This window comes from Rhizoctonia solani, chromosome 1 (genome assembly GCF_016906535.1).
Source record: "Rhizoctonia solani chromosome 1, complete sequence".
Lineage (NCBI taxonomy): Eukaryota > Fungi > Basidiomycota > Agaricomycetes > Cantharellales > Ceratobasidiaceae > Rhizoctonia > Rhizoctonia solani.
The window spans coordinates 1969026-1990394 of record NC_057370.1 but is presented as its reverse complement, the minus strand read 5'-3'; the positions used below and the strand labels follow the sequence as shown (position 1 = coordinate 1990394).

General features: G+C 51.1%; 8 protein-coding genes across 8 annotated transcripts; 6 read left to right on the top strand and 2 right to left on the bottom strand.

The window, feature by feature from the left end:
• Positions 1 to 208: 208 nt before the first annotated feature.
• On the top strand, positions 209 to 969 carry RhiXN_04150 (uncharacterized protein; the record flags this gene model as incomplete). Its single annotated transcript, XM_043323967.1, has 2 exons — positions 209 to 619; positions 676 to 969. 2 exons carry the CDS (start codon positions 209 to 211, stop codon positions 967 to 969), a joined length of 705 nt encoding a protein of 234 aa, XP_043176386.1.
• A 393-nt stretch (positions 970 to 1362) lies between these two features.
• On the top strand, positions 1363 to 5015 carry RhiXN_04149 (uncharacterized protein; the record flags this gene model as incomplete). The annotated part of the gene is made up of 7 exons (XM_043323966.1): positions 1363 to 1639; positions 1720 to 1787; positions 1852 to 2188; positions 2243 to 2367; positions 2422 to 2629; positions 2688 to 3067; positions 3117 to 5015. 7 exons carry the CDS (start codon positions 1363 to 1365, stop codon positions 5013 to 5015), a joined length of 3294 nt encoding a protein of 1097 aa, XP_043176385.1.
• Positions 5016 to 6271: 1256 nt separating this feature from the next.
• RhiXN_04148 (uncharacterized protein) lies at positions 6272 to 8029 on the top strand (the record flags this gene model as incomplete). The annotated part of the gene is made up of 4 exons (XM_043323965.1): positions 6272 to 6274; positions 6322 to 6684; positions 6741 to 6809; positions 6872 to 8029. 4 exons carry the CDS (start codon positions 6272 to 6274, stop codon positions 8027 to 8029), a joined length of 1593 nt encoding a protein of 530 aa, XP_043176384.1.
• A 910-nt stretch (positions 8030 to 8939) lies between these two features.
• Positions 8940 to 10606, top strand: RhiXN_04147 (alphaherpesvirus glycoprotein E domain protein; the record flags this gene model as incomplete). Its single annotated transcript, XM_043323964.1, has 8 exons — positions 8940 to 8990; positions 9066 to 9210; positions 9261 to 9502; positions 9561 to 9626; positions 9684 to 9725; positions 9781 to 9820; positions 9868 to 10072; positions 10123 to 10606. 8 exons carry the CDS (start codon positions 8940 to 8942, stop codon positions 10604 to 10606), a joined length of 1275 nt encoding a protein of 424 aa, XP_043176383.1.
• Positions 10607 to 11124: 518 nt separating this feature from the next.
• Positions 11125 to 11910, top strand: RhiXN_04146 (alphaherpesvirus glycoprotein E domain protein; the record flags this gene model as incomplete). Its single annotated transcript, XM_043323963.1, has 3 exons — positions 11125 to 11297; positions 11358 to 11408; positions 11463 to 11910. 3 exons carry the CDS (start codon positions 11125 to 11127, stop codon positions 11908 to 11910), a joined length of 672 nt encoding a protein of 223 aa, XP_043176382.1.
• A 1130-nt stretch (positions 11911 to 13040) lies between these two features.
• On the bottom strand, positions 13041 to 15718 carry RhiXN_04145 (phenylalanyl-tRNA synthetase beta chain; the record flags this gene model as incomplete). The annotated part of the gene is made up of 14 exons (XM_043323962.1): positions 13041 to 13499; positions 13529 to 13801; positions 13855 to 13986; positions 14043 to 14090; positions 14117 to 14156; positions 14210 to 14446; positions 14496 to 14737; positions 14791 to 15057; positions 15110 to 15230; positions 15300 to 15328; positions 15376 to 15409; positions 15474 to 15528; positions 15577 to 15615; positions 15688 to 15718. The coding sequence occupies 14 exons, from the start codon at positions 15716 to 15718 to the stop codon at positions 13041 to 13043; spliced, it is 2007 nt and encodes a 668-aa protein (XP_043176381.1).
• A 72-nt stretch (positions 15719 to 15790) lies between these two features.
• RhiXN_04144 (RNA recognition motif protein) lies at positions 15791 to 16740 on the top strand (the record flags this gene model as incomplete). The annotated part of the gene is made up of 4 exons (XM_043323961.1): positions 15791 to 16022; positions 16072 to 16326; positions 16361 to 16612; positions 16676 to 16740. 4 exons carry the CDS (start codon positions 15791 to 15793, stop codon positions 16738 to 16740), a joined length of 804 nt encoding a protein of 267 aa, XP_043176380.1.
• Positions 16741 to 16791: 51 nt separating this feature from the next.
• On the bottom strand, positions 16792 to 21085 carry RhiXN_04143 (Niemann-Pick type C-related protein 1; the record flags this gene model as incomplete). Its single annotated transcript, XM_043323960.1, has 7 exons — positions 16792 to 16834; positions 16888 to 17057; positions 17110 to 17235; positions 17289 to 18301; positions 18349 to 19219; positions 19267 to 20937; positions 20993 to 21085. 7 exons carry the CDS (start codon positions 21083 to 21085, stop codon positions 16792 to 16794), a joined length of 3987 nt encoding a protein of 1328 aa, XP_043176379.1.
• Positions 21086 to 21369: the final 284 nt, after the last annotated feature.

The following is a 21369-nucleotide window of genomic DNA, read 5'->3' as shown; positions in this document are numbered from 1 at the left end:
TCTTTATTGGGAGACCTGAGAAAGCAAGTGGGGGTTCCGGAGTTTTGTCATGATGGATTTTTCTAGACAGCGCGGTACCCGATCCACAGAGTTTCACGCAATCTACCATCGCCACATTCATCAGTCCCGGGAACCATTCGCCGTAGTGTTTAAGCTCGCTCAAGGATTTATATTACTCTGCCCCAGCACTGCACTACCACCTATAGCGATGTCTCTCGCCCTTTGCTTACGGGCTCACACATCCTCCTATAAGCCCTACAGTTATCCAAGGCTACCGCTTCGCTTGAGACTACGCATCCGCCCCAGCCACCTTCGCCGTCGTGCTATGTCTATCAGCCTCACGCCTGCACTACCAAACTATGATACCTTTCTCACCACTGGGCGATATATTCCAACCCTCCAAGGGCTCGCCGACTATCTAGTATCACACTGCAAAGTCGATGGATACATCAACTTGTCTAGAGCACATGGTGCGGGTACTACCGACACGATCACGTTCTTGTACGATCAAGGCCAGTGCTGGGCCACCGGTCATTTTGTCGGGAACGGGGAGAAGGACGGCGAGTGGAGGACTCGAACACTGTTTAAGCGCCGAGAGCGTACCGCGGTTGACTATATTGTGAGTGATGGTGATCCTGTCGTCTCAATATTGGCCATACTAATATGAACTTCTAGTCTTCTCTCCTGAAGGAAATCGCGAACGAGGGACACCTTTTCGTCGCTGTCAACTGCAAAACCTATATTGAGCTTCGGCCAACTGATGAGCTCGGGAACCCACTATCCTGCTTACGGCGTGTAGGCGCATGTACCGAGAAGCGAGCCGCATTTGTAGGGGAAGCCCAAGTATTACGGTCAATGGGTGCACGAGTACCACCCGGAGTCCCAGAAGGCGACTTGGCCATCGTACAATTAGACCCGGCATCGCTGCTCAAGTGGAGAGGTGTAGAAGAATCAAAGCTATGTTGGTAATGGCCGGCCGACTTTGCTTTTTGTTCCTTTTCAGTTTTGGGGCACGATCATCTCTGTATCGTTAAGCACGCACACTCTACGCTACTGTTAATGCTCTCTTCTCGTCATCCATCAATGTAATCTATCTGCACATCACTCATACCCTCGCATCTACATAGTTCACTCTCAGTCATGACTTGTTGCTTTTCTGTTTATTAGGCTGGCATTTATAATTTATATTTATGGATTTATGAAGCAATTCAAATTTGGACCCTTGAGCCCTCATTTACCCCCACACTGGCCAAACGCAAACGACCACACTCGCCTTCAAGTATTTCACGTCATTGATTACCTACAAGTTGCTGAGCTCCAACCCACGTTACTATTGAGCCTCAGTCTCGCATTCCGGCCACAATGGCCACCATTAGAATATCGTCGGCGTCTCCGTCGCCCCCTATGTCTCCTGCTTCGCCTCGCACGCCGCCTCCTGTTTCACCACTCACGTCGAGCATATTGCGTGCAAATGGCACTATTGCAGACCTTTCCCGCTCCCTCTTCGAACTTTCTTCAGCCGAATATCACCCTTCTGAGGATGCTGGCCGAGTCGATGTTGTCTGTTGCTGCGGGAATCGTGACTGCGAGGCCTCACGTGCATGGGCCGATGCGGAGCGCAAGCTTATAGTCAGCGCAGGTATGTCCACATATTATCTCTAATTTACAGTCGTTGATTTTTTCTTTCCTCCCTTTTGATTTTGACGGTGGTGCAAATAGAGGTTGGACAGGCGTTGTTGGAAAGACACGAGGCTTTCGAGCGGCGGCACGAAGCGCTTGTTAAGCAGGTATGCCGTTTTGAGCTTCCTAATTCGATAAACGCTCACCTGACACAATCCTATTCGCATCCAGAACGAGTCCCAAACGGAGCATATCGCCACACTCAACTCTCAGGTCTCGACCCTCCAAGACCAACTTGCTGCCCATACGCGTGTGCAGAAGCAGCTCGCTCAGGCACAACTCAATCTCGAGGCCGCAGACGCTGCTAATCGTACTCTGACTGCTGAGCTTCAGGACACGCGTGCCAGTGTGTCTCGCTTGAGTGCTGCACATGCTCGTGGCGTTGGATTGGAAGGAAAATTACGCACCGCAGAACAAGAGCGCGATGATTTGAAACGGGAAATTACGGAGGCCAATAATCGTGAAAAAGTGTGGGAGGCAAGGGCGAACGAAGTCGGTGCGCGCTGCCGTAAGTCTGTTACATTGATAGACTCTGTGAGATAGACGATTAATGTGTTGATAGGGAGACTCCAAGCCGAGATGACTCAACTAAGGGAAGAAACTGATTCAATTAAACTATCACGCTCCGAGATATCGAGTGACATTCTGGAGGATGCACGAGTAAGGCTTCAGATGCTGCAAAACTCTGTAGGTCATGATTATACTTGCGAGGGGTTTCGGTTATTGAATCTGGTGTTTTAGTTGGGAAAGGCCTCAATAGCTTCCGACGACCCAGAAGTGATGCGCATGCTTGAAGCGTTGGTCGCTGATAATGAGGCTCTCAAACGAGATGCTGCTGAGCTTCAGAATATGCTAACTGAATCGCGGGAAGATGTTCGGATGCTTCAGGAAGAGATTGCTGAGATGCGGGCGCGAGGCGAAGGCGGTCAGGAACCATTGGCAGAAGATGGTTAGTATTCTTTGCTGAACCTTGCTTAATTAATTGCATAGCTCATGATTGATGATAGCTACCGATATGTCTTTCACACGCTCGACGCCACCCCCATATAATTCCTTGTCTCAGGGGCTCGGTACCCATGGGCGTAATGCGAGCTGGGCATCTAATACTCGTTCAGGATGGGCGGCGTCCTTTGCTAATACTGCCAAATCGCCCAGGGGAGCTGGTGCTCAACTGGATCCGGGTAACAATGCTCGTAGCCCGCCAGTAGGAAGTGCACATTCATCCCGTGCTGCTTCCTTCTCCGGTAACGCGAATCGGTTGACATCTCCAACTGCCAATAGGTTCTCGAGGCGTGTACCATCTCCAAGAGTTATTCCGCCTCTTGTGATTCCTCCAATGAGGAGACGTGGCGGCAAGGGACCGATAAGCCATGATGGAACTGTACAGGTACGCTACGCCTTGACTGAAGTATTGCTTCAACTTATCTTGGTTACAGGCAGACGACGAGACCGGATCCGAAAACCCACTCTCTGCAGGATCGAGTGCGCTATACAGTCCTCGCGGCTTGGCTCCCCCAGTGAATCAATACCGGCGCGCATCTGCAGCAAACAGCATTGCCAGTGAACGCAACACCCCCTTGCCGTCTCCGGGCGGGGATGGAGAGAGAACGCCGGCAGGCCAACCAAAGGTGGATGCAGAAGGGAATGACGATGCCCGGTCTGTCGCAGGCGCCAGCGATGTAACTGGCTCTGTGGTGGTGGGGAATGAACCAGAAAGTCCTGAAAAGCCCAAGAATCGTCGCCCTCTCATGCTTCTGAGCCGCTCCAGGGGTGTGCAAACTGACGAGCCAGAGCTCGGCACATATATCACAAACTATTCAAGCTCACATACACCCGCCGCCATCCCATCCCCGCGACCAGGGTCCATCTCCCTTTCTACGAGCGACATCCCTTCATCTCCGCTACATGGTCCTGCGCCCCCTGTCAATCCTGAACACCTTGCAGCCTTGCTTAAACGCCTCCAACAATCTGATGTCCGGGGCCTCACTGCTCGACTCAAGCGCCAGAACCTTGTTGGCGCAGACTTGGCTCACCTTTCTCGTACCACTCTCAAAACCATCTCGACAGATGTACGAAACGAGCTTGGAAATGGGAGGGGCTTACTCGGGAGAACCGTTCGCGAGATGCTGGGAGAGATCATCACATTGCGTGGAGTGGTCAACGACGTTGTGCTCGACCCGAACGCGATCATCCGTGTGCGCGAGGAGGCTTTCACAGGAATTGGAGTACCTGGTACAGAGAGTGTGGCCAACCTTGGAAGTGTTGTCGAGCGTGGCCGGCAGACTTTGATTAAAGGCCCATCTACTGCCATCGGTTGGATTTCCGCTCCCATCACCAAACTTTTCGGCAGTGCAACCGAACCCGACGTTGGGCTTGCAGGTGGGAAGAAGCGCCTTGCTCCGCGTGTAGCACCTGCCATAGCCACCAGTACGACCACCGTCAATGTTGAATTTGCCCATTCTGGGATGAGGCGTGCGGTCTCGACAATGACCGTCGCTCCGGATACCACTGTCACGCCCCCTAATGGAGAAATGACAGCAGCACCGAGGGAAAGTTCTCGCCCTCCAGGAGACCCGGACCAACGCAAGGAACAACTCCGTGGTATCTTTGTTGGTTCCCAGACAGTTCGTGAGAGGGAGCGGACCGATAGCTGGGTTATTCTTCCGAGGAGCAACTCGCGTAGGATAGTCCGCCCTACCAAGTCAACTGCGAATCTGAATCCCGGAGACGCAACGGTACGGGGTGTCCGCCCGCGTCGAATTTCCCGCAATGTTGATGCGGTTATTGACGTTCCCCCAATGCCAACTGGAATGAGCCAAACCCAGCTGTTGGATCGTGCACTCCGCCCCCGTGGGCTGTCCGACTCATCAGTTCGATCCACATTTATCTCCCATGAACAAGCCCCTGCGGGAGTTAGGGAAGCGGTTGAAGTGGCGAACAGCTCACAGGATCGTTTGGACGCTGGGGTCAACGCGTCACTTCCGACCACAGTCCCAGAGTTATCTTTCAATGCATCCTCAGTGGCTTACGCTTCAACTTCGACCTCGGGAAGCACAGGCACCTCACCAGCTCGTGCGGTTCCTTCTCAAGTATGGGAGTACCGGAGGAACGTTTGGCCAAGGGCCTCGACATCTCGTTCAGTCAGTGAAAGCGTTCCTGCATCGTTCGCTCCCGGACATCGTATGCCTCGAAGACCAGTTTGGGCCGGGGTTATCACAGACGAAGAAGACTCTTTCCAGGTTGGAAGCTTCAAAGAAGGTGTAACATTTGGCACGAGCTTCATTAGGCACAAGGACCGAGCATCCGGACGGGGTGCAAGTGAAGATCTGGCTTGAATGACGTCATGTAGAAATTATCTTGCTTTCCATTCGTGTATATTTTGTCACAGCTGCTATGTGTTGGCTACTCTCTCTACTGCTCTTGTTCTCGGGTGCTTGGCTATATAGTATTTTTGATCGCTTGCATGTATTTATGATCACCCTTCACGCACTCTCTTGATCTCACAAACAAATCAATATGAGTATTTTATATATTGCCATGAGACCCTCCAATTGGTCGCGCTCATTCGGTACATCAAAGCCCCCTCTAACGATGGTTCTAGCTGTAGCTGCAGTTACACTGGCAATTTCCACCAACGCACTAAGTGGGGTGTGAGCAGAAGAACAAATTCATCGAACAAGAAACAAACTTACTGTGGATTTGGCACAGTTGAGGTAATTGCAATTTCCAAACTGCTTGCAGCATGAGCTTACGCAACTAGATTTGCTGCAAGCACGCTCTTCAAGATTAAGAGGGTTACTAGCAACGAGACCAGCAGTGGTCAAGCACATGAGTAGGACGAAAAGCGCATGTTATTAAGAGACTCAGGTTGATTGCGTCTTGTATGCTGAATCGAACATCCTTCTCGTTTTATAGTGTCTAGTGAATTCATATTTGGGCGTGGGTATATGCGCGGCCCGGAGTGCACTTAGCGACTTGACAGGTTGTCTGATGGATCGCGAAGAACATTTCGTCGGATTCGTTGAGTTGTGATCACCTGTTGCTGCGAACCTGCCCCTTTCTGAGTCGAGAAATCTTGCCTGCGTCACGAGGTGAGTCCTCAGAATCAGACCGATCCTTGTGTAGTAACCCGGATCACTATGGAGTTGTAGGGAAGCTTCCATGGCGTAAAGCGTGACCTGTTTAGTACCCCCAGACAGGATGAATAGATTTTCCACATTACAGGCCATGTGTGTTAAGTAGGTGGGCTGGTCTGGAACTCAGGCTACTGTGTTGCAATAATCATACATTGGATTCGAGAAGTATATAGCTGAAATGAGCTCAAGGGATTTTATTGGAAATTATAACGTGGCTCATCATCATCCTAGGCCTCGATTAAACATTGGCTCATAGCTACAAGCGAATATATACCGACTGTAATAAATTCGAATGCTGGTGGGTTCGAGTACGGAAATCGAAATTCACCCAAGTCGCAGGCGCTTATGGATCCACATAATTCAAATTACCCCGGTTAAGCGCTCTCATATGTATCGCTGGTTCACGCCACGTCCGGAATGTTGAAGGCGCCATATTACCTTCAACGAATCCCACAATGGTATGATATGGATGTGTACATAATGCATATAGCTAACTTTAATACAGGCTAACGACACCGAAACAATAGTCAACGTATTCATTGTGCCACCATCGGATGAGTCAAGTGATGAGCAGGGTGTTGATGTTGCCCCCGAGGAGAGAGTGGATGTACTAGGAGTGGAGACGATTGTAGAGACACAGCAAAATACCAAGACTTCCGAACCACTTCCAGACCCTCATCCCGCGTTATTTCTTGAGGATGTGCTACGAACGATCTTCGAGTGGGCTGATATCCCAACGCGGGCTGCGGGGGCTGTGGTTTCTCGTCGATTCATGCGCCCGGCCCTGGCAGCGCTCTGGCATAAATCTGCAAAACTCATCGATATATTGAGCTTGATTACTCCGTTGGAGCGGGAGTCCTCGATGCTTGTGAGTGCATTTGCTCGTGGGTAATATATTCAAATCTGTGCTAACCAATGCCACAGAGTTATTGTTTCGCTAGGCCTATCATGCCGTCAGACTGGAGTAGGTTTACGGATATATACGCACCATTGGTACGTCGATCTAAATATACCTTACTTGTCTGTGGCTCATGAATGGTATTGTTTAAATATAGATTCATGAAGTCCATTACACCCCAGGTTGGTCTGCAGTATCCAGGAAACTCAGCCCCAGCGTATTCGACGACCTCGCCCGATCTCGCTTGCAGCTCCACATTTTACCAAATCTAACATCCCTCCAATGGTACCCAAACTCAACTTCAGACCTTAGGCAGTGCGAGATTTTCCTGTCGCCCAGCCTTCGATCTTTGGATGTATCTATCCCTTCGGCGGAGGAGATGTATGTCGAGGCATTCTTTGCGATAACCAAAGCTCGGGCTCCCAACCTGAGGGTATTTCAGTTTGAGTGCCAATTTAGGGCAATCGCTGTCGAGCATTGGTTGTGCGACCTACTGGAAACCTGCAAGTCCATTCGAGGTCTTGGGCTTTCACACTACTTCCTTACGACTAATGTGCTCGCTTCCGCCTCCAAACTCCCGGAACTGGAAGAGATTTTACTGTGGTCACGATCCCCTGTGGGCGAGATTGAAGACGTGATGACTCTTGATATGCACCAACTCCAACCAGGCTCCTTCCCCAAGTTGCGCGAGTTTTCACTCGATGCTAGCCTTGCTCAGATGCGGATTTTCGTGACTACGCCAGCCTTCAACCCCAAGACTCTCACATATCTTCACATAACTTCACTCGAGATAGAGCGGCCCAATGATGTACAGAGTTTCTTGGAGACTTTAGTCGATGTCTGTCACCCTCTGGAAACCCTTGTGCTTTCCATGCTCGTCAAATGGGTGGAGATCACCCCACCTCCTCGAATAACCATGGAACACATTCAACCAATCCTTAAATTCAAGCACTTGCTAGACTTCGACATAACATACAATTATCCTCTTTATGTCACAGATGCGGATCTAGAGCATATCGCCCGTTCGTGGCCTAATCTCCGTACCCTTATGCTTTCCGAGTATCCGTACTTTTGTTCGGACGACATCGAGTTGCCAAGTCTTGGGGGCTTGATTCCGTTTGCTGAGCATTGCCCCAACTTGATTAATTTGGGGTTATTTGTGAATGCATCACTCCCATTCGCGCTCCCAGCTGCCGCTGTCAAGCCATTTAAAAAGCTACAGCTGCTTAATTTCGGGCAATCCTATATCCAGGAAAATGACGTTGTTGGTGTTGCCGCGTTGGTATCCAGGCTCTGCGACCCCTCTGTTCAATAAAGATGGGACATGCTGTCTCCGCATACTCGTTCAGCCCTTGTTTAGCCTCCAGTACAGAAGAAACACCCGATGCCGACATTGCTACCAGGAACGAACGATGGGAAAAGTTGTTTCGGCAGTGGCCGTATTGCAGCAAGCAAGGCAAATAGAAGTCGATAGGATTAGACAGTTGGAAGAAAGGCTGGCCGAGTTGGAGGCCAAGTTGCTCCAACAAAGTCAAGGCGGAAACAGTAGCCTGGAACTTGATATTTTGATACCATGGAGGCGCTTGAGAAGAAATGAAGGATTTGCTATCAATTGTGTAAATTGCTGTTTTTGTAGTTTGGTTCACGGTGTGCTTTTCTGCTGTGTTTGGGATGTTATTATTTATATAAAGACAACTTTTTATCTCGAATTTTGTGCACAGGTACAAGGTCGATGGCTGGCGCATGGCAGTGTATCAAGAGACTTTGGTGTGGGTGTAGACCCGCAGGTTAGGCAACTCAACCGGCTACCGTAATATCATCTTATAAGCACGGACCCTATACCATAAACTTATTTATAGATGCCAACTGGTCGTGCAATTAGTACACTGGCTCATACTCTTCGGACAGGCTTGATTCGACAATTAGATCAACCAGGACGTTTGGGCTATACATACGACGGGCACAGGTAAGCATAATGGCCGCAGAAGCCCCATGCGGTGCGCGAAGCAGTGCCACGGTATGGTAGTTCTATACTGGGGCGTTTATAAGAACGGCTGTCCGCGGCCACATCGGGCAGATTCTGATAGATTTATTGATTACGGATTTGGTATCACAATCCAGACGCCCACGAGGCGATGAGGTATAACTTGGGGCCATCCGACTGAGTACGTCGGTTTGGTCCCTATAAGCAAACATACTCCCTCGGTTCACCTGAGCAATAAATCATGTCCACATCCGGCTTGCCCCCATGGGATCTGTTAAATTTCACCTTTGACGTGAGTGATCGTGCCTGAGGACTCGGTCATGGCCGTGGAACGGAGGGCTGACTATGCAGGTCAACGAACTTATAGTTTCCGGAAAGTGTTCCACAATGCTCTAATACTACTTGGCAATACTGGGCCAAAGAAAAAGTTGATCCGCAGCCTGTACCACCCTATCACGCTGTGTTGTACGTTGGAGGGTACCAGCCTTACCTGGTACAATTTGACAATACGGGTGAGTTTCCTGATAAATGCGTCGTAGTCGGTATGAACGTGATTTTGTAGCTGTAACCGGCAAGACAAACTGGATTGCGAATTTACCGCTCGGGATGTCGTTTGGGGTCTCTATGTTTGACTCAAATAACTATACTGGTGGAGTGAATTGCTACAATCCATTCGAATTTGGGGCCAGACTCATTTATATTACTAAAGGTGCTAGAAAAAAAATTGACAATGACTTCTCAAGCCAATTGCAGTATATCGAATCCGCTGAAACCTTCAACCTTGGATGTCGAAGTGAAGGGGACGTAGGTAGTTCGTAGTATTGCTCCCTTGACGGCCTGCTAACCGCTAATCAGCGGGCAGTGCGAATTGGCTATTGTGAACATGAAGAATGGAACCGGGCCATACAAACTAGTGGTCGTGCCAGTAGTGAGTAATTATACCATATTATACTCAAATTCATAGAAACTCACTCTGTTGTATTAGGGTCGCGGACAAAAGACGATAAATTTCAGCTCGAGTCCTCTGGTGAGTCCTCTATGGGTTATTGGTTTCTACTTCATGATTGCTTGAACGTTTTCAGGGCTTGACACTGGATATGAGTGCGGATGTTGAGTACTGGTGTACGTAGGGATCCTGTGCTAACTAAACACCAACCGTTGACCTCTAGATATGCATGTAGTGGCTCATTACGATTCGGCGGGTAATTCAGCTGTCACCGGCCCATATACTATCACTGCAACTTCTAACAACGCTTGCTTGGGCGCGGCATCGACTGTAAGCGCCGGGAAATTCTCTACGTTATATTCAGGAGGGACCACTACACCTACCTCCGGCACCACGGACACGTCCCCATCTACAGTTTCAAATAGACTGTAGGTCGATTTAACTACCGCTCTAATTATTTTATAAACATATAAATCAGGGCCACACCCGCAATCATTGGCGTGGCTGTTGTTGTGTCGATAACGGCCATCATTATCACGGCATTACTCCTCTGGTTCTGTTACAAAAGGAATCGCCGGCGGCATGAATCTGAGAAGCCCGATATTGAACCACCCTACGGCTACTCTCACACCCAGTACACCCCAGTCCCGACAACGGCAACCCACTATACTGGGTCGTATCACGACGTTTCGACCACAGGCCACTACAATCCTCAGGTCCCAGTACCTTATCCACTTGCATCCATGTCGGTGGGCGACAGAAACACCACATATAGCGGAGAAGCGAGCGGGAGCGAGCCCTCAAGCATGGGTATCTCAGAGAAGCGTCGGAACCTCGTTAACCCGGATGCGCACAATTTAGGGCCAATAGAGGCTGAACCGTTTGACCCTAATTCCGTTTCTGGGACATCGAGGACACATTCGGGACTGCCGCCATTACCTCCTGCCTATTCAGCTTCCTGAAGAACTTGGTTTATGTGATTTTTTGGTTAATTTTGGTCGGAAGGCTATTTTCTCGTATGTACTGCCCATTAACTTTATTTTATTGGTACGTCTTGATACTGTGTCCACTTGAATGCTGTCATGTGAAGAATTCATGTTGTTAGTTCTTTTCTGTCTCTTCGATGGACTGATCGGTCTGATTCTGAGTCAAATAGATTTGTACCACGCGCACTTGGGCAAGGCAGCTCGCTGTGTTGCGCATAGACCTTCATCCGCGGCTATTATTAGCGATGAGCGGCGCCTAAACTGAATTACTGGGTTCTGTATGTTGGAACTCAAATGAGGGCGTAGCAGGATGTCACACTGCAACTTGACCAGCTTTTTCAAAAATACAAGGCACCTAGCGAATTCCGGCCGAGGACAAGGCCACCGACTCTACGTCGTCCTGTATTATTTTAATTTGAATTCAAGCGAAGATAGAGGTGTGGGTTGTGTTTGTCAGAGAGCACCTGTCCTACGGTTTCAACTCAGAGGCACCCATGACCTCGAGCCATGGTTATTCTTCTTCATCAAGCGGTTCGACCCCCAAATCGACTGCAAGGTCGCAATCGCGTGCAGGAGCGAGCACTATTGGAACAATATTTCACGCCCTTACTGCTAGTACTGTGGCCTCCAGACCTGGCCGCGCAACTCGCACTCGCACTCGGACATCGTTGAGTCACTTGATCGAGGAAACCGCCAACGAAATGTGACTCACCCATCGTTGACGTAGTACACTGCCAACAGCAACCGGCACCAACAAACTCGAGCCATTCCAGAACGGGTGAGCTTCATTTTAGGCGTGGATAATCTAATTCATATCGCTTGTCCGGGGTAGCACGTCTCAATTAACCGTTGGCCTGGCGGTCGGCATTGGTTTTCTGCTTCTTGCGATATTATCTATCCTCTTCCTGTTTTACTTGCGGCGACGACGGAGCGATCGACAGGCAACCGAACCCACAAATAACTCACGACAGCTTCAACAGCCCAACCTAGACGAAAAGAGGCCGTCTCGAAACGGTTGGTACTCTGGCTATAGCTCCGTTTCCGCACCGCTATGGACGGTAGACGAAGAAAGAGAAGACGAAGAAAGCATAGGGGAAGGTCATTCCAAAAGGAGCTTGTCCACAATGATCCCGTCGGTGCTCGGCCGATTTACATGGCTCTCTCCGGAATCTAATCGGCTAGCTGGCACCAAAAACACTGATATGCAGCACAGGACTGAGCGCCTCACGCAGCCACCTCCTGTATCGCGTGGACGCCATGAGCGTTATTCACGGAGATGAAATTGTAACCTAGATTACCAGTGTTGAATTTGTTCCATGTTGTTTACGTTTGATATGATAAAGGACTCGGCGACCAGAGATGACCGAGCAATGAATTAATGGCTATGCTCCCAGTTTTGGACATGTATGTTACGAGGGCGACAACCCTCCACCACGATAAATCGTTAAGATTATCTTTCTCAAAACTTTCTATTGATTGTAATGTTTAAATGTTGGGGAAAACCCTTGAATGTGGGGGAGGGAAAACGTCACGGTGATTGGATGAAGCAACATGGGTTTAGCTGTCACGACCACCCAAATATGCCTACAGCGAAATTATGATACTTCGGCTGCTAATGATTTCACTTGAATGACGTTTGATAGCTGACAGGCATGGAATGAGTGACGCACCTTGAGGCGGGGCCGGTTGATTAGAGGATCCTATCAACGCTAGTCAAACGTTGGCCCTGAATGGAGTGTGCAAATGTCCTAGGGCTGGAGCCAGAATCAGAGCCGGGGTGAATGGACTCAATATTCATAGACGAATAACCATTATGGGCACCTTGTGGCCGATAGTACTGGACCAAGAGACAGCCGATAGTCGCGCACCCCGAGTCTCTAGTTGTCACTGGTTTAATTCATACCGTTTCGTGCTCTATGATACCGCATACAGTCGCATTGTGTCCTGCTATCACCTTTACTTCCTGCTATACGACATGCTATCCACCCGCGGCCCTGGTATCCTCTTGGTGAATGGGCTGCACTTATTAATGACTCTTCTGCTTCTCGCGCTACCTCCGTTGTGTCGTCGTTGTGAGTTTCTATGCGCGTTCAAATATGCTATGGACATTTTTGGCCAAGTTGGGTGCTGGGTTGGACCAGTACTCACAAAAAATGTCTGTAAAACATATCACCCGAGAGAAGGAGCTCGTTGAATTCATAGCATAGGGGAGAGGATACGATTATTAGAGCCGAATGTCTGCTTTCCATACGACGAACATGCGAATACCAAGCATACCTTCAACAACACTTTACGCATTCAAAAGAATCATCAACCAACAAAGTTCACTACATTTCTATTCTCTTCCATCCACAACTCTACAAGCTCAAGAAAAAAAAGGGAGAAAAAAAGCAAAACAACAACAACAAGCTCACTCCCAAACCGGCCGCTCCTCCTTGACAAACGGCGCCAAATCAAACTCCAGAGCCGAGCACGGATACGGAATCTCAAACTTTTCCAACACACTCGGATGCAAGATGCCCAAACTTCCAATCTCGATGACTCCGTCCGCACGGGGCGGGTGCGTGCTTTCTGCGGATCCTTCCTTGAGGCCCGTCTTGACTGGTTCGAGCGGGGACGCGATGACGGAAGAAATGGTGGACTTGATGTTGGAGAGGAGTTCGCTTGCTTTCGAGGTTGCGGTGGTCGCGGCGGGAGTGGCGGTGAGAGGCGCAGATTCGGCCGTTTTGGATGAGGCGGTATCGATCACTGTCGAATCCTCGAGCAAGGGTGTGGGCTCCTTGGTTTCTGTTCCCTTTCGTGGGCGGTAGAAAATCTTGGCGGCCCGTCCAGGGAAGTAGGTAGGATCTGCGAGCATTTTTTCTCCTGGCTCTGTATATCATCCGACTCTGGACTCACCGTCGTATCCCTCGATCCACCATCCCTCGCCCTCGACGCCCTTTCCAGCCTGTACACGCTTTCCGTCACGAGTTCCAGTCGCGGAACCTCGAGAACGCTCATGATTCGCCCGAGCAGACCGTGTACGACCTCGAACCCGGCCGACTTGTTGCACCACACGGCCCCAGCACGACGAACGTTGCGTGCGCGGCGCTGGTGCGTATCGTCTTTGAGCGCGATATCCGAAGTCTCGAATACTTGGATAGGGAGAGGGTGCGCGCGATTTTCTCGGATCTGCAATAATATGAATATGGCAGTAGTAGGTGGAAAGTGAAAAGAAGACGTACGGTCTTGAGTAGCCCTGGCAAAAGACTTGTTCTAACAACTTGGTACTCGAGCGTTTTGGGGTTCGCAAGTTTAACAGCCACCTTTCCGTCATCCGTTCGATTCAACCACGCAAAGTTTTCGTCGTGCGAGCACTATCCAATTCCATCAGTACTTCGTCCGGTTCAGCTTAGCAAGCAGGAGTACTCACAAGGATGAGCGGCAAGACCTCGATCCACCGCACATGGCACATTCTCTCCTGACGAGATCCGCCAGTTTACTTACTTCGAGCGGTTGTGCCACAGTATTCACGGCCGGGAACGCTCTCGGGAGCTTATTGAACCCGTACGCGATCGCCGCGTCCTCGACGAGATCAACGGGGTGGAGGATGTCGGGCGGGTAGGAGGGATCAAGAGCGTCAAGTCCGCATCGGGTTCGTTGGTCGCTGTTGCCTGGAGGCCCATTCGTTGGAGCATGGGCGCGAGCTCTTGTGGTGTGAGGGTGAGTCCCGTGAAGGAGTTGATGTATGCTGCTGTTGTGCTCATCGGACGGAGAGATAGGTCTGGTGTAATTTTGGTCGATCCGTCGGGGAGGATGAGACGCACCGGCTCGACGCTGGAGACAACCATTAATTCGGCAATGCATGTGGGGTGAAGCGGCTCACGTGAATGGCTCCTCGCAGTACTCGCTGAACATTGCTACCATCTCGTTGGTCACGATGGCAAGCTTGGTCTCGTCAGTCGCGGTCAAGTCAATAAATACGTTCCGGGTGTTGAGCGTAATTTTCGAGTGCTCCGAGTTGATGATGGGCGGCATGGACAAAACTGTTCGGTTCGAGTCGTAGATAATCGGATAAACCGGAGAGTTTTCGATAATGTGCAGGTATCGAGAGAGATGTTTCTCGCCCTGTCGTCTTTGATTTCAGAGCTCCGCACAGAGAGAGAATAAAAATAACGTACGCGATAGATTTCAACCAACTCGTCAGCGCGCGTTTCTTGGGCCTTCCCGAGTGCAATGAACTTGATCTGGTCCGGAGGAAGAGCCTCATACGTGAACGGAGGCTTGAGCGTATCCAAATCGTGCGTTCCGATCGCAACCAACTGGCGTTTCCGGGCGATATTCTGGTGAAGTTTGTCCTGCAAGTCGATAAAGGACGCATACGAGCGCGGTGTGAACTTGACGTTGCGCAAGATGGCGCCGGCAAAGTAGGGTCGAATTTGGGCGGTCTGGCAGGAATATGTGAGGAAGGGAGGGTCCAGTATGTGGATATATGCGCACGAGGCCGTACCTCGGGTTTGATAGTAACTGTAGGTAGTCGTCTATACCTCCCTTTGGGGAGACGAGTTTATATTCGGGAGCCTTTTCTTTTCCAAGGAAGATGCGCAGGCGCGGGCGATACCTTCGATGCAGAGCATGTCATACCTGTTTCGACCGCGTTAGATCAGATTGTGGTTGTTGGCCGACATACCTGTTGGCCGGAATCTCTATTTTAAGTTGCTAGTGGGACGTCAGTGGATGCAATGAAGAAGAGAGAATACACATACGGACGCTCGGCGGGCAGACCACGCTTGATTGCCTCTTCAACTTCTTCTGTGTCTAAGAAATATTCAGGATATAACATTTTCTCCCCAACTAGACTCACATCTCATCGAGCTCGATACCAAAATCGAAACACAGTTCGTCAAACTCGGCGGTCGCTGTAGCGGCTGTCAATACCAACAAAACCAAGCAAGCACTTGACTCACTATAGACCCTCCCGAGTCGCTCGTACAGATCGGCCTTGTCTACAGCTACAGTCGGCCTAGGAGGCCATCTAAACACGAATAGATCGGCGGCATCGGGGAGCAGCTACTTACATGGTGCAGGTGACTCGGAGTAAATCTGCATCCGACCGGGGGATGAGTCATCCGACGGAATCGGGGTTGGATCCGTCAGTTGCCGACGACGACCGAGAGAAATATGGCGGGAGACGAGGATATGCGGATGCGATCTGTGTCGAGGTCGGGGAGTAGAGGGAGGAGTCGGAGCAGGAGCCAATCACGGGCGAAGAGCAGGAGCAGGAGCCGATCGCCTACTACACGCACGGTATTCATCAAGAACCTAACTCGCAACATTGTTCAAGGCCATTTGCGGGCCGTATTCTCTCCGTATGGGGACATTCGCAAGATCCACATGCCAACCCACCAAAAGTGTGAGTCGATTTGGTATTGTTGATAGTATATATGCTGATGTATGAGCAGCGGGACAGACCAGGGGCAGTGCACACGTCGAGTTTTTCGATTCGCGAGCGGCCAAGACGGCGGTGAAGCACATGCACACGGGGCTGCTCGACGGCGCTACCCTTGCTGTGGAACTCTCTGACCCGCCTCGCTCGCCATCGCCGCCTCGCAGACCATACTCTCCCCCCAGACGCAACAGACGTCCCCCTTCCCCCATCCGCAATAGGCGCCTGCCTCCACCTGCCCGTCGCCGCACTCCTCCGCGGAGATTCGGAGGTGACTCGTATCGCCCGAGGTCCCTCTCGCCCAGTCGCAGCAGGAGCAGGAGCCCCATTAGGCGCCGGAGGTCCTATACTCGCTCTCGGAGTCGCACTCGCAGCAGATCCTACACTCGCAGTCGGTCCAGATCTCGTTCCGTTTCGTCGTACACACGCTCGTCGAGAAGTGCATCCAGGTCCAGGAGCAGGTCTCGCTCTCGCACCCGCTCCCGTTCTCGTTCCTACACCCGCTCGCTTACGAGGTCCAGAAGCCCCAGCAGAAGCAGGACAAGGTCTCGCTCCCCGTAAGTCTGGTAAAATCTATGTTTTCTTCGCACACTGTCCCCTCTTATTTATTCTCAAACAAGCGTTGCTCCAGCGCACGCTCGATGATAATGACTCGAATAAACAAATCGATCCATTTATTGTGTGAAAACATAACTAAGACTTTGATCACATTACTCGTAAACTATACACCACAACATTAATCTTCATGGACCGACTCGTCGTCATCAGCCACGAATGGGCTGCCAAAAACAAAAACATTAGCCACAAGGTCACATGACCGTGACATGGGCACTCACGTATATTCGTAATCTGTCTCCTCATCACCGAGCTAATCCACTCTTCGTCCTGGTCTTCGAGCGCATAGGCAGGTCCACCCGCCACGCTCAACACGACGGGCAACAGAACCAATCCGTGCAGTGCACCAGAAACAATCAGAGTTGACCACATTCGGAAGTAGTAGATCTATTCCGTGTTAGACTCGGTAATGAAATGAAAAAAAAGTCAGCAAACTCACCTCGAGCAGCTTGCTCCTCGTCAGACCCAACACGCACATCCCAATTAGCTTGGTGAACGTAATCCCGCTCAGTACACTCGGCCCAACATCTGCCAGCGCAAACACCACCCTCTCGTCCCGCTCGCGCTGTTCAGCTTCGGTTGCCGCCCCTCCGCCCAACTCGACGCCGCCCAACATACTCCGCGCTCGTCTTGGACTTCCGAGTCCACTCCGATCGACGCTTCTCGTCCACGGAGTATGGTCGAGGGCGCGCCGACAAAGGCACGCGCAACATGGGCACAAAACTCGACTCCGATTCCGAGTGCGATCACCAGGTTCACGAGCGAGATGGCGTTGAGCATGACGCCCTCCCAGGCCATCGCTCCGATTACTGTGCACACTGCCAATCCGACGACACCGGTGACGACGACGCCTGTCCTCCATGATCCGAGCAAGAGCCCTGTGATGATCAACACCGCGGCGAGGCCGAGTCCAAGTACGCCTTGTGCTGTAGAGACGATCGTCGCATATTGTTCAAAGAACACATACGGCAGCGAGTACGCAAACACCTCTGACCCTGTACTTTCGGTCAGCTCGGTAGCGATTCTCTTTGAGCTGCTGAGAGCATTGATAAAGTCCGCCTGGGTCTTCAACGGCGCGTGGAAAGTTCTGAAATGCGAGGCTTCAATGGCGTGGTCCTGAATTGATAGAGCAGAGCCGTATGATGCTCGGCCGCCAAGAGGGCAGTCTTCGTCCGTTGGGCTGATGAGCCATTGGTTGAGGTAACGCAAGAATTCTTCTCCCTCGGGCATTCCAGAGAGCGTCACATTCCATTCTGGGACACGGTCCTCGAAACAAGGGCGACAGAGCCTCTCTCTGTCTCTCGGGCCGCAGAATACGCTCGGGTCCGCCCGCCGTACGCGACAGCAAGTGCTCAGTTCAGGGTTCAGCCAATACATAAAGTCGTCGATCCAGCTTGCTGGCGGATCGGCAATGTACGACACTTGAGACCGTTTGCGTTCAGCTTCGAGGACATTCGCGATTGAAGTGGTCGAGCACGATGTGAATTTTGCACAGAGCTGTTGTTGATTTGTGCGCGCCGAGGCATTCGCACGAGAAACAAAGTAGACTGGAGGTCCGACCGCAAAGTGCTGGTCAAGGGCGTTGAAGTAAGGGACGAGGTACGACGAAGAGGGGAGGGCAAGGCGTTGGTCTGAAAGGTGTTAGTGCTCGCTCCTATACGACCTCGAACCCACTCACCCAACCCAAGTTCAATTCTTTGCATCGAGACAACGCTCAATACGAATATGCCCGCAAATACCACCATCACTAGAGCCTTGACTGGACGCTTCATCAACACTACCGCATAGCGCCTCACACACCCGGTCATAAAGCTTTCCCGGAGTTTGAGGCCCGCAACACCGTCGCGCTCGCTCTCTTCGCCTTCAAGGACGATCCCGCCACCGACTGTGATGCATGGAATACAGTCCACACGCCTGGACTCGGCGCGACGCAGATCCAGAGCGAGGGCTGAAACAAAGGCGGTGGCTTGGAGGCAAGCACCCACAAACACGCTTCCTGCGGCATACAATGCAAAGTTACGAACCGCAGGCATAGGTACCAAGGCTCCTAGTGCAAAGGCAGTCGTCTCAGTCAACGTGCTCAGTGCAATCGATGGACCCATCCTCGCCACTGCTCGTGCGACCCGCTCTTCAGGCGTCAAGTGTGAACGAATCGAGCCTGGCCGCGACATTGGAGAAAGAGCTGAAGCGTCCACTTCGGTATGCTGGAGGGATGTACCAGGACCATGGAGGGAGTTCTGACGATCGAGTTCGTGAACCAAAATGAATACGTTGTCTACTCCGACCGCGAGAACGAGGAAGGGAATAACTTCGGCAATGATAAGAGTCACGCGCACACCCAGGAAGGAGAAAATTCCGACGCTGGTTGACACTGATGCAAGGACAAGAACAATACCAAAGAACCCAAGAGTAAATTTGGTGCCTGTAAAGAGCGAGGAGATGCGTCGGCTCTTGGAGCCACGGAGGAGATCGCCCATGTACGAGGTTCCACCTTTGCCCAGAGTCAAGGCGATGTAGAAGAACATCACGAGATAAGAGAGAATAACAATCTGAGCAGGATATTAGCGTTGTACACGACACATGGTGCTTGGCTTACATTCTTATCAGTATTGGTGCTCTTGTTGATCTCCTCGGTCAAGCTCACACCAGTCGAAAACGCAATCTTGACACCAGCTTCTTGTTCGGACCTTCCAGATAGACCTTCCAAGTATACTCGAAGTGTCCTCTCCCACTCTTCTGCCCGCTCCCTAACAGCTTCATCGAGCGAGTCTGAAACGACAAAGGTAACCACCATAGCTTCAGCCTTGTGCCAAATTCTATTATCTTCATCGTCCTTGGGAGCCGAGCCGAGTACGTATTTGGGTGCCAACGGTTGTCCAAAGTCGGGTAAGCACATTGCAGGCTGGGATGCGCAGTCTTCGAGTTGTTCCACCCAAGAATCTTCGTCCCAGTCTTCCATATCCCCACCAAAGTATGCGCTAACCGATTGAACCACACATGCTCCGCGTGGTCCAGCAGGTTTGAAGCAAACATCTGGATGAGAGTAACCGTTGGGTTCTGATTTGAGTGCTCGAATCTCGTTCTCGATGTCGAGCCACCATTTGAGACGTGGGTAGGTCATCACGGGGCCGCCGTGAATATCAGTAATGAATAGCTGCTCAGTCTTGTAAAACGGCCCGAAATGTTCGTCAAAGTATTCCTTCTGCTGCTTGAGCTCCGAATTAGGAGCGACCCACAAGCGCACGGGGTCGGTCTCGACCTCGAACTTGGTCCATCCCAAGTTCAGAATGCCGATCAGCGCAAAGACGATGGTGAAAGTAATCCATGGGTGTGTGGCGCATGCCAAACCGAGCTTGTAGCACCCTCGCCTGAGATGAGTATTGAGTTTGTGTTGACGGGGCTGCAGAGAGTCGAGTGGATCGAGGAGCGAAGCACCACGGCCGAGGTTCTGGCGTGATTCGGAACGGGTGCCGGTAGACTCTGTGCCGTCCCGCTGCTGCAACGAGCCTGCACCGACCAAGGCCCCGGTGACTGATGCAGCTTCTGCGGAAAGAGCATGTCGCTCGTCTCGGAGACGCCTGCGGCGTCGAATAAAGGATTGAATGAGGTATCCGATTAAGAAAGCCAGGACCCCGAGAGCGTATACGAGGACAAGGCCGAATGTAAAACATGACCAGGCTCCAACCGTGCAAGTGGGGCCTTGGCCAGGGATAGCCGGGAGTGTTGGACAGACACCGGGACAGTCGAGGCATGTACAGCGGCTGTCGAGTCCCTCGGAGGTACAGTCACGAACAGGAGCGTTGAGTGGTGAATTCCAGCTCGAATTCGCTTTCTGAGGAAAGTTGATCTGGAAGGGACTTCCTATAGGGCGAACAGCACCCATATACTTGAAGAAATCATGATAATTGGTTGCGCCACCGCCGATAAGCGTCATAGCATTGTCGTTGAGCCCACCAAACTTGACGTCTTTGCAGCTGTCGTAAAAGCCAGTTCCGTATGATTCCGTCACCCTGAAATCAACCGACTTGACAGCACCTTCTTCGGTAGATGTGACAGTAACAAAATCGGCTTGGTTGGGGGAGCATGTAAAATGGCAGTAAAATTCGTGGAAATTATTCTTGCATGCCGGACAGGACGATACGAGTTGGTCTGGTGTTTGAAAGTTGGACTTGAGCGTCGCGATCTGGTCCGTTGTACAACAAACTGGTCCTTGGGCAAACTTGGGTCCGCAAACGGATGCGAGCAAATCCTTTCCTTCTTGGTCAAGCTACAAGGCAATTAGGTGAGCCAATATGGCAAGTGGCTAAGTCCCACGAACTTACCTCTTGAGGTGGCCCATCATATGGGCATGGTAGCGGCTTGCCATAATTGCTGCCGCATTTGCCCCTCATGGAGCATTGTCCTTGCGCAGCCATCGTGTGTCGTACAGAGGCGACTGACGGTGGTCGGAAAGAGCAACTGTGATGTAATACTTTGCTGAAACCGCGATGGTTGCAATCAAGGTCACGTGGCGTCCCAGATGACGTTTTGGGTTGTCGAACGATTTAATGGTCGAGCCAGGTAATCTTATATGCGTACCATAGTGCTAAACACTTTCACCCCAATATACATCGATTGATTCAGCACCCCACCCCTACGTATATCATACAGCCAACATGACACAATGCACTCGGTGTTATTGTACAATTACAGATAGATG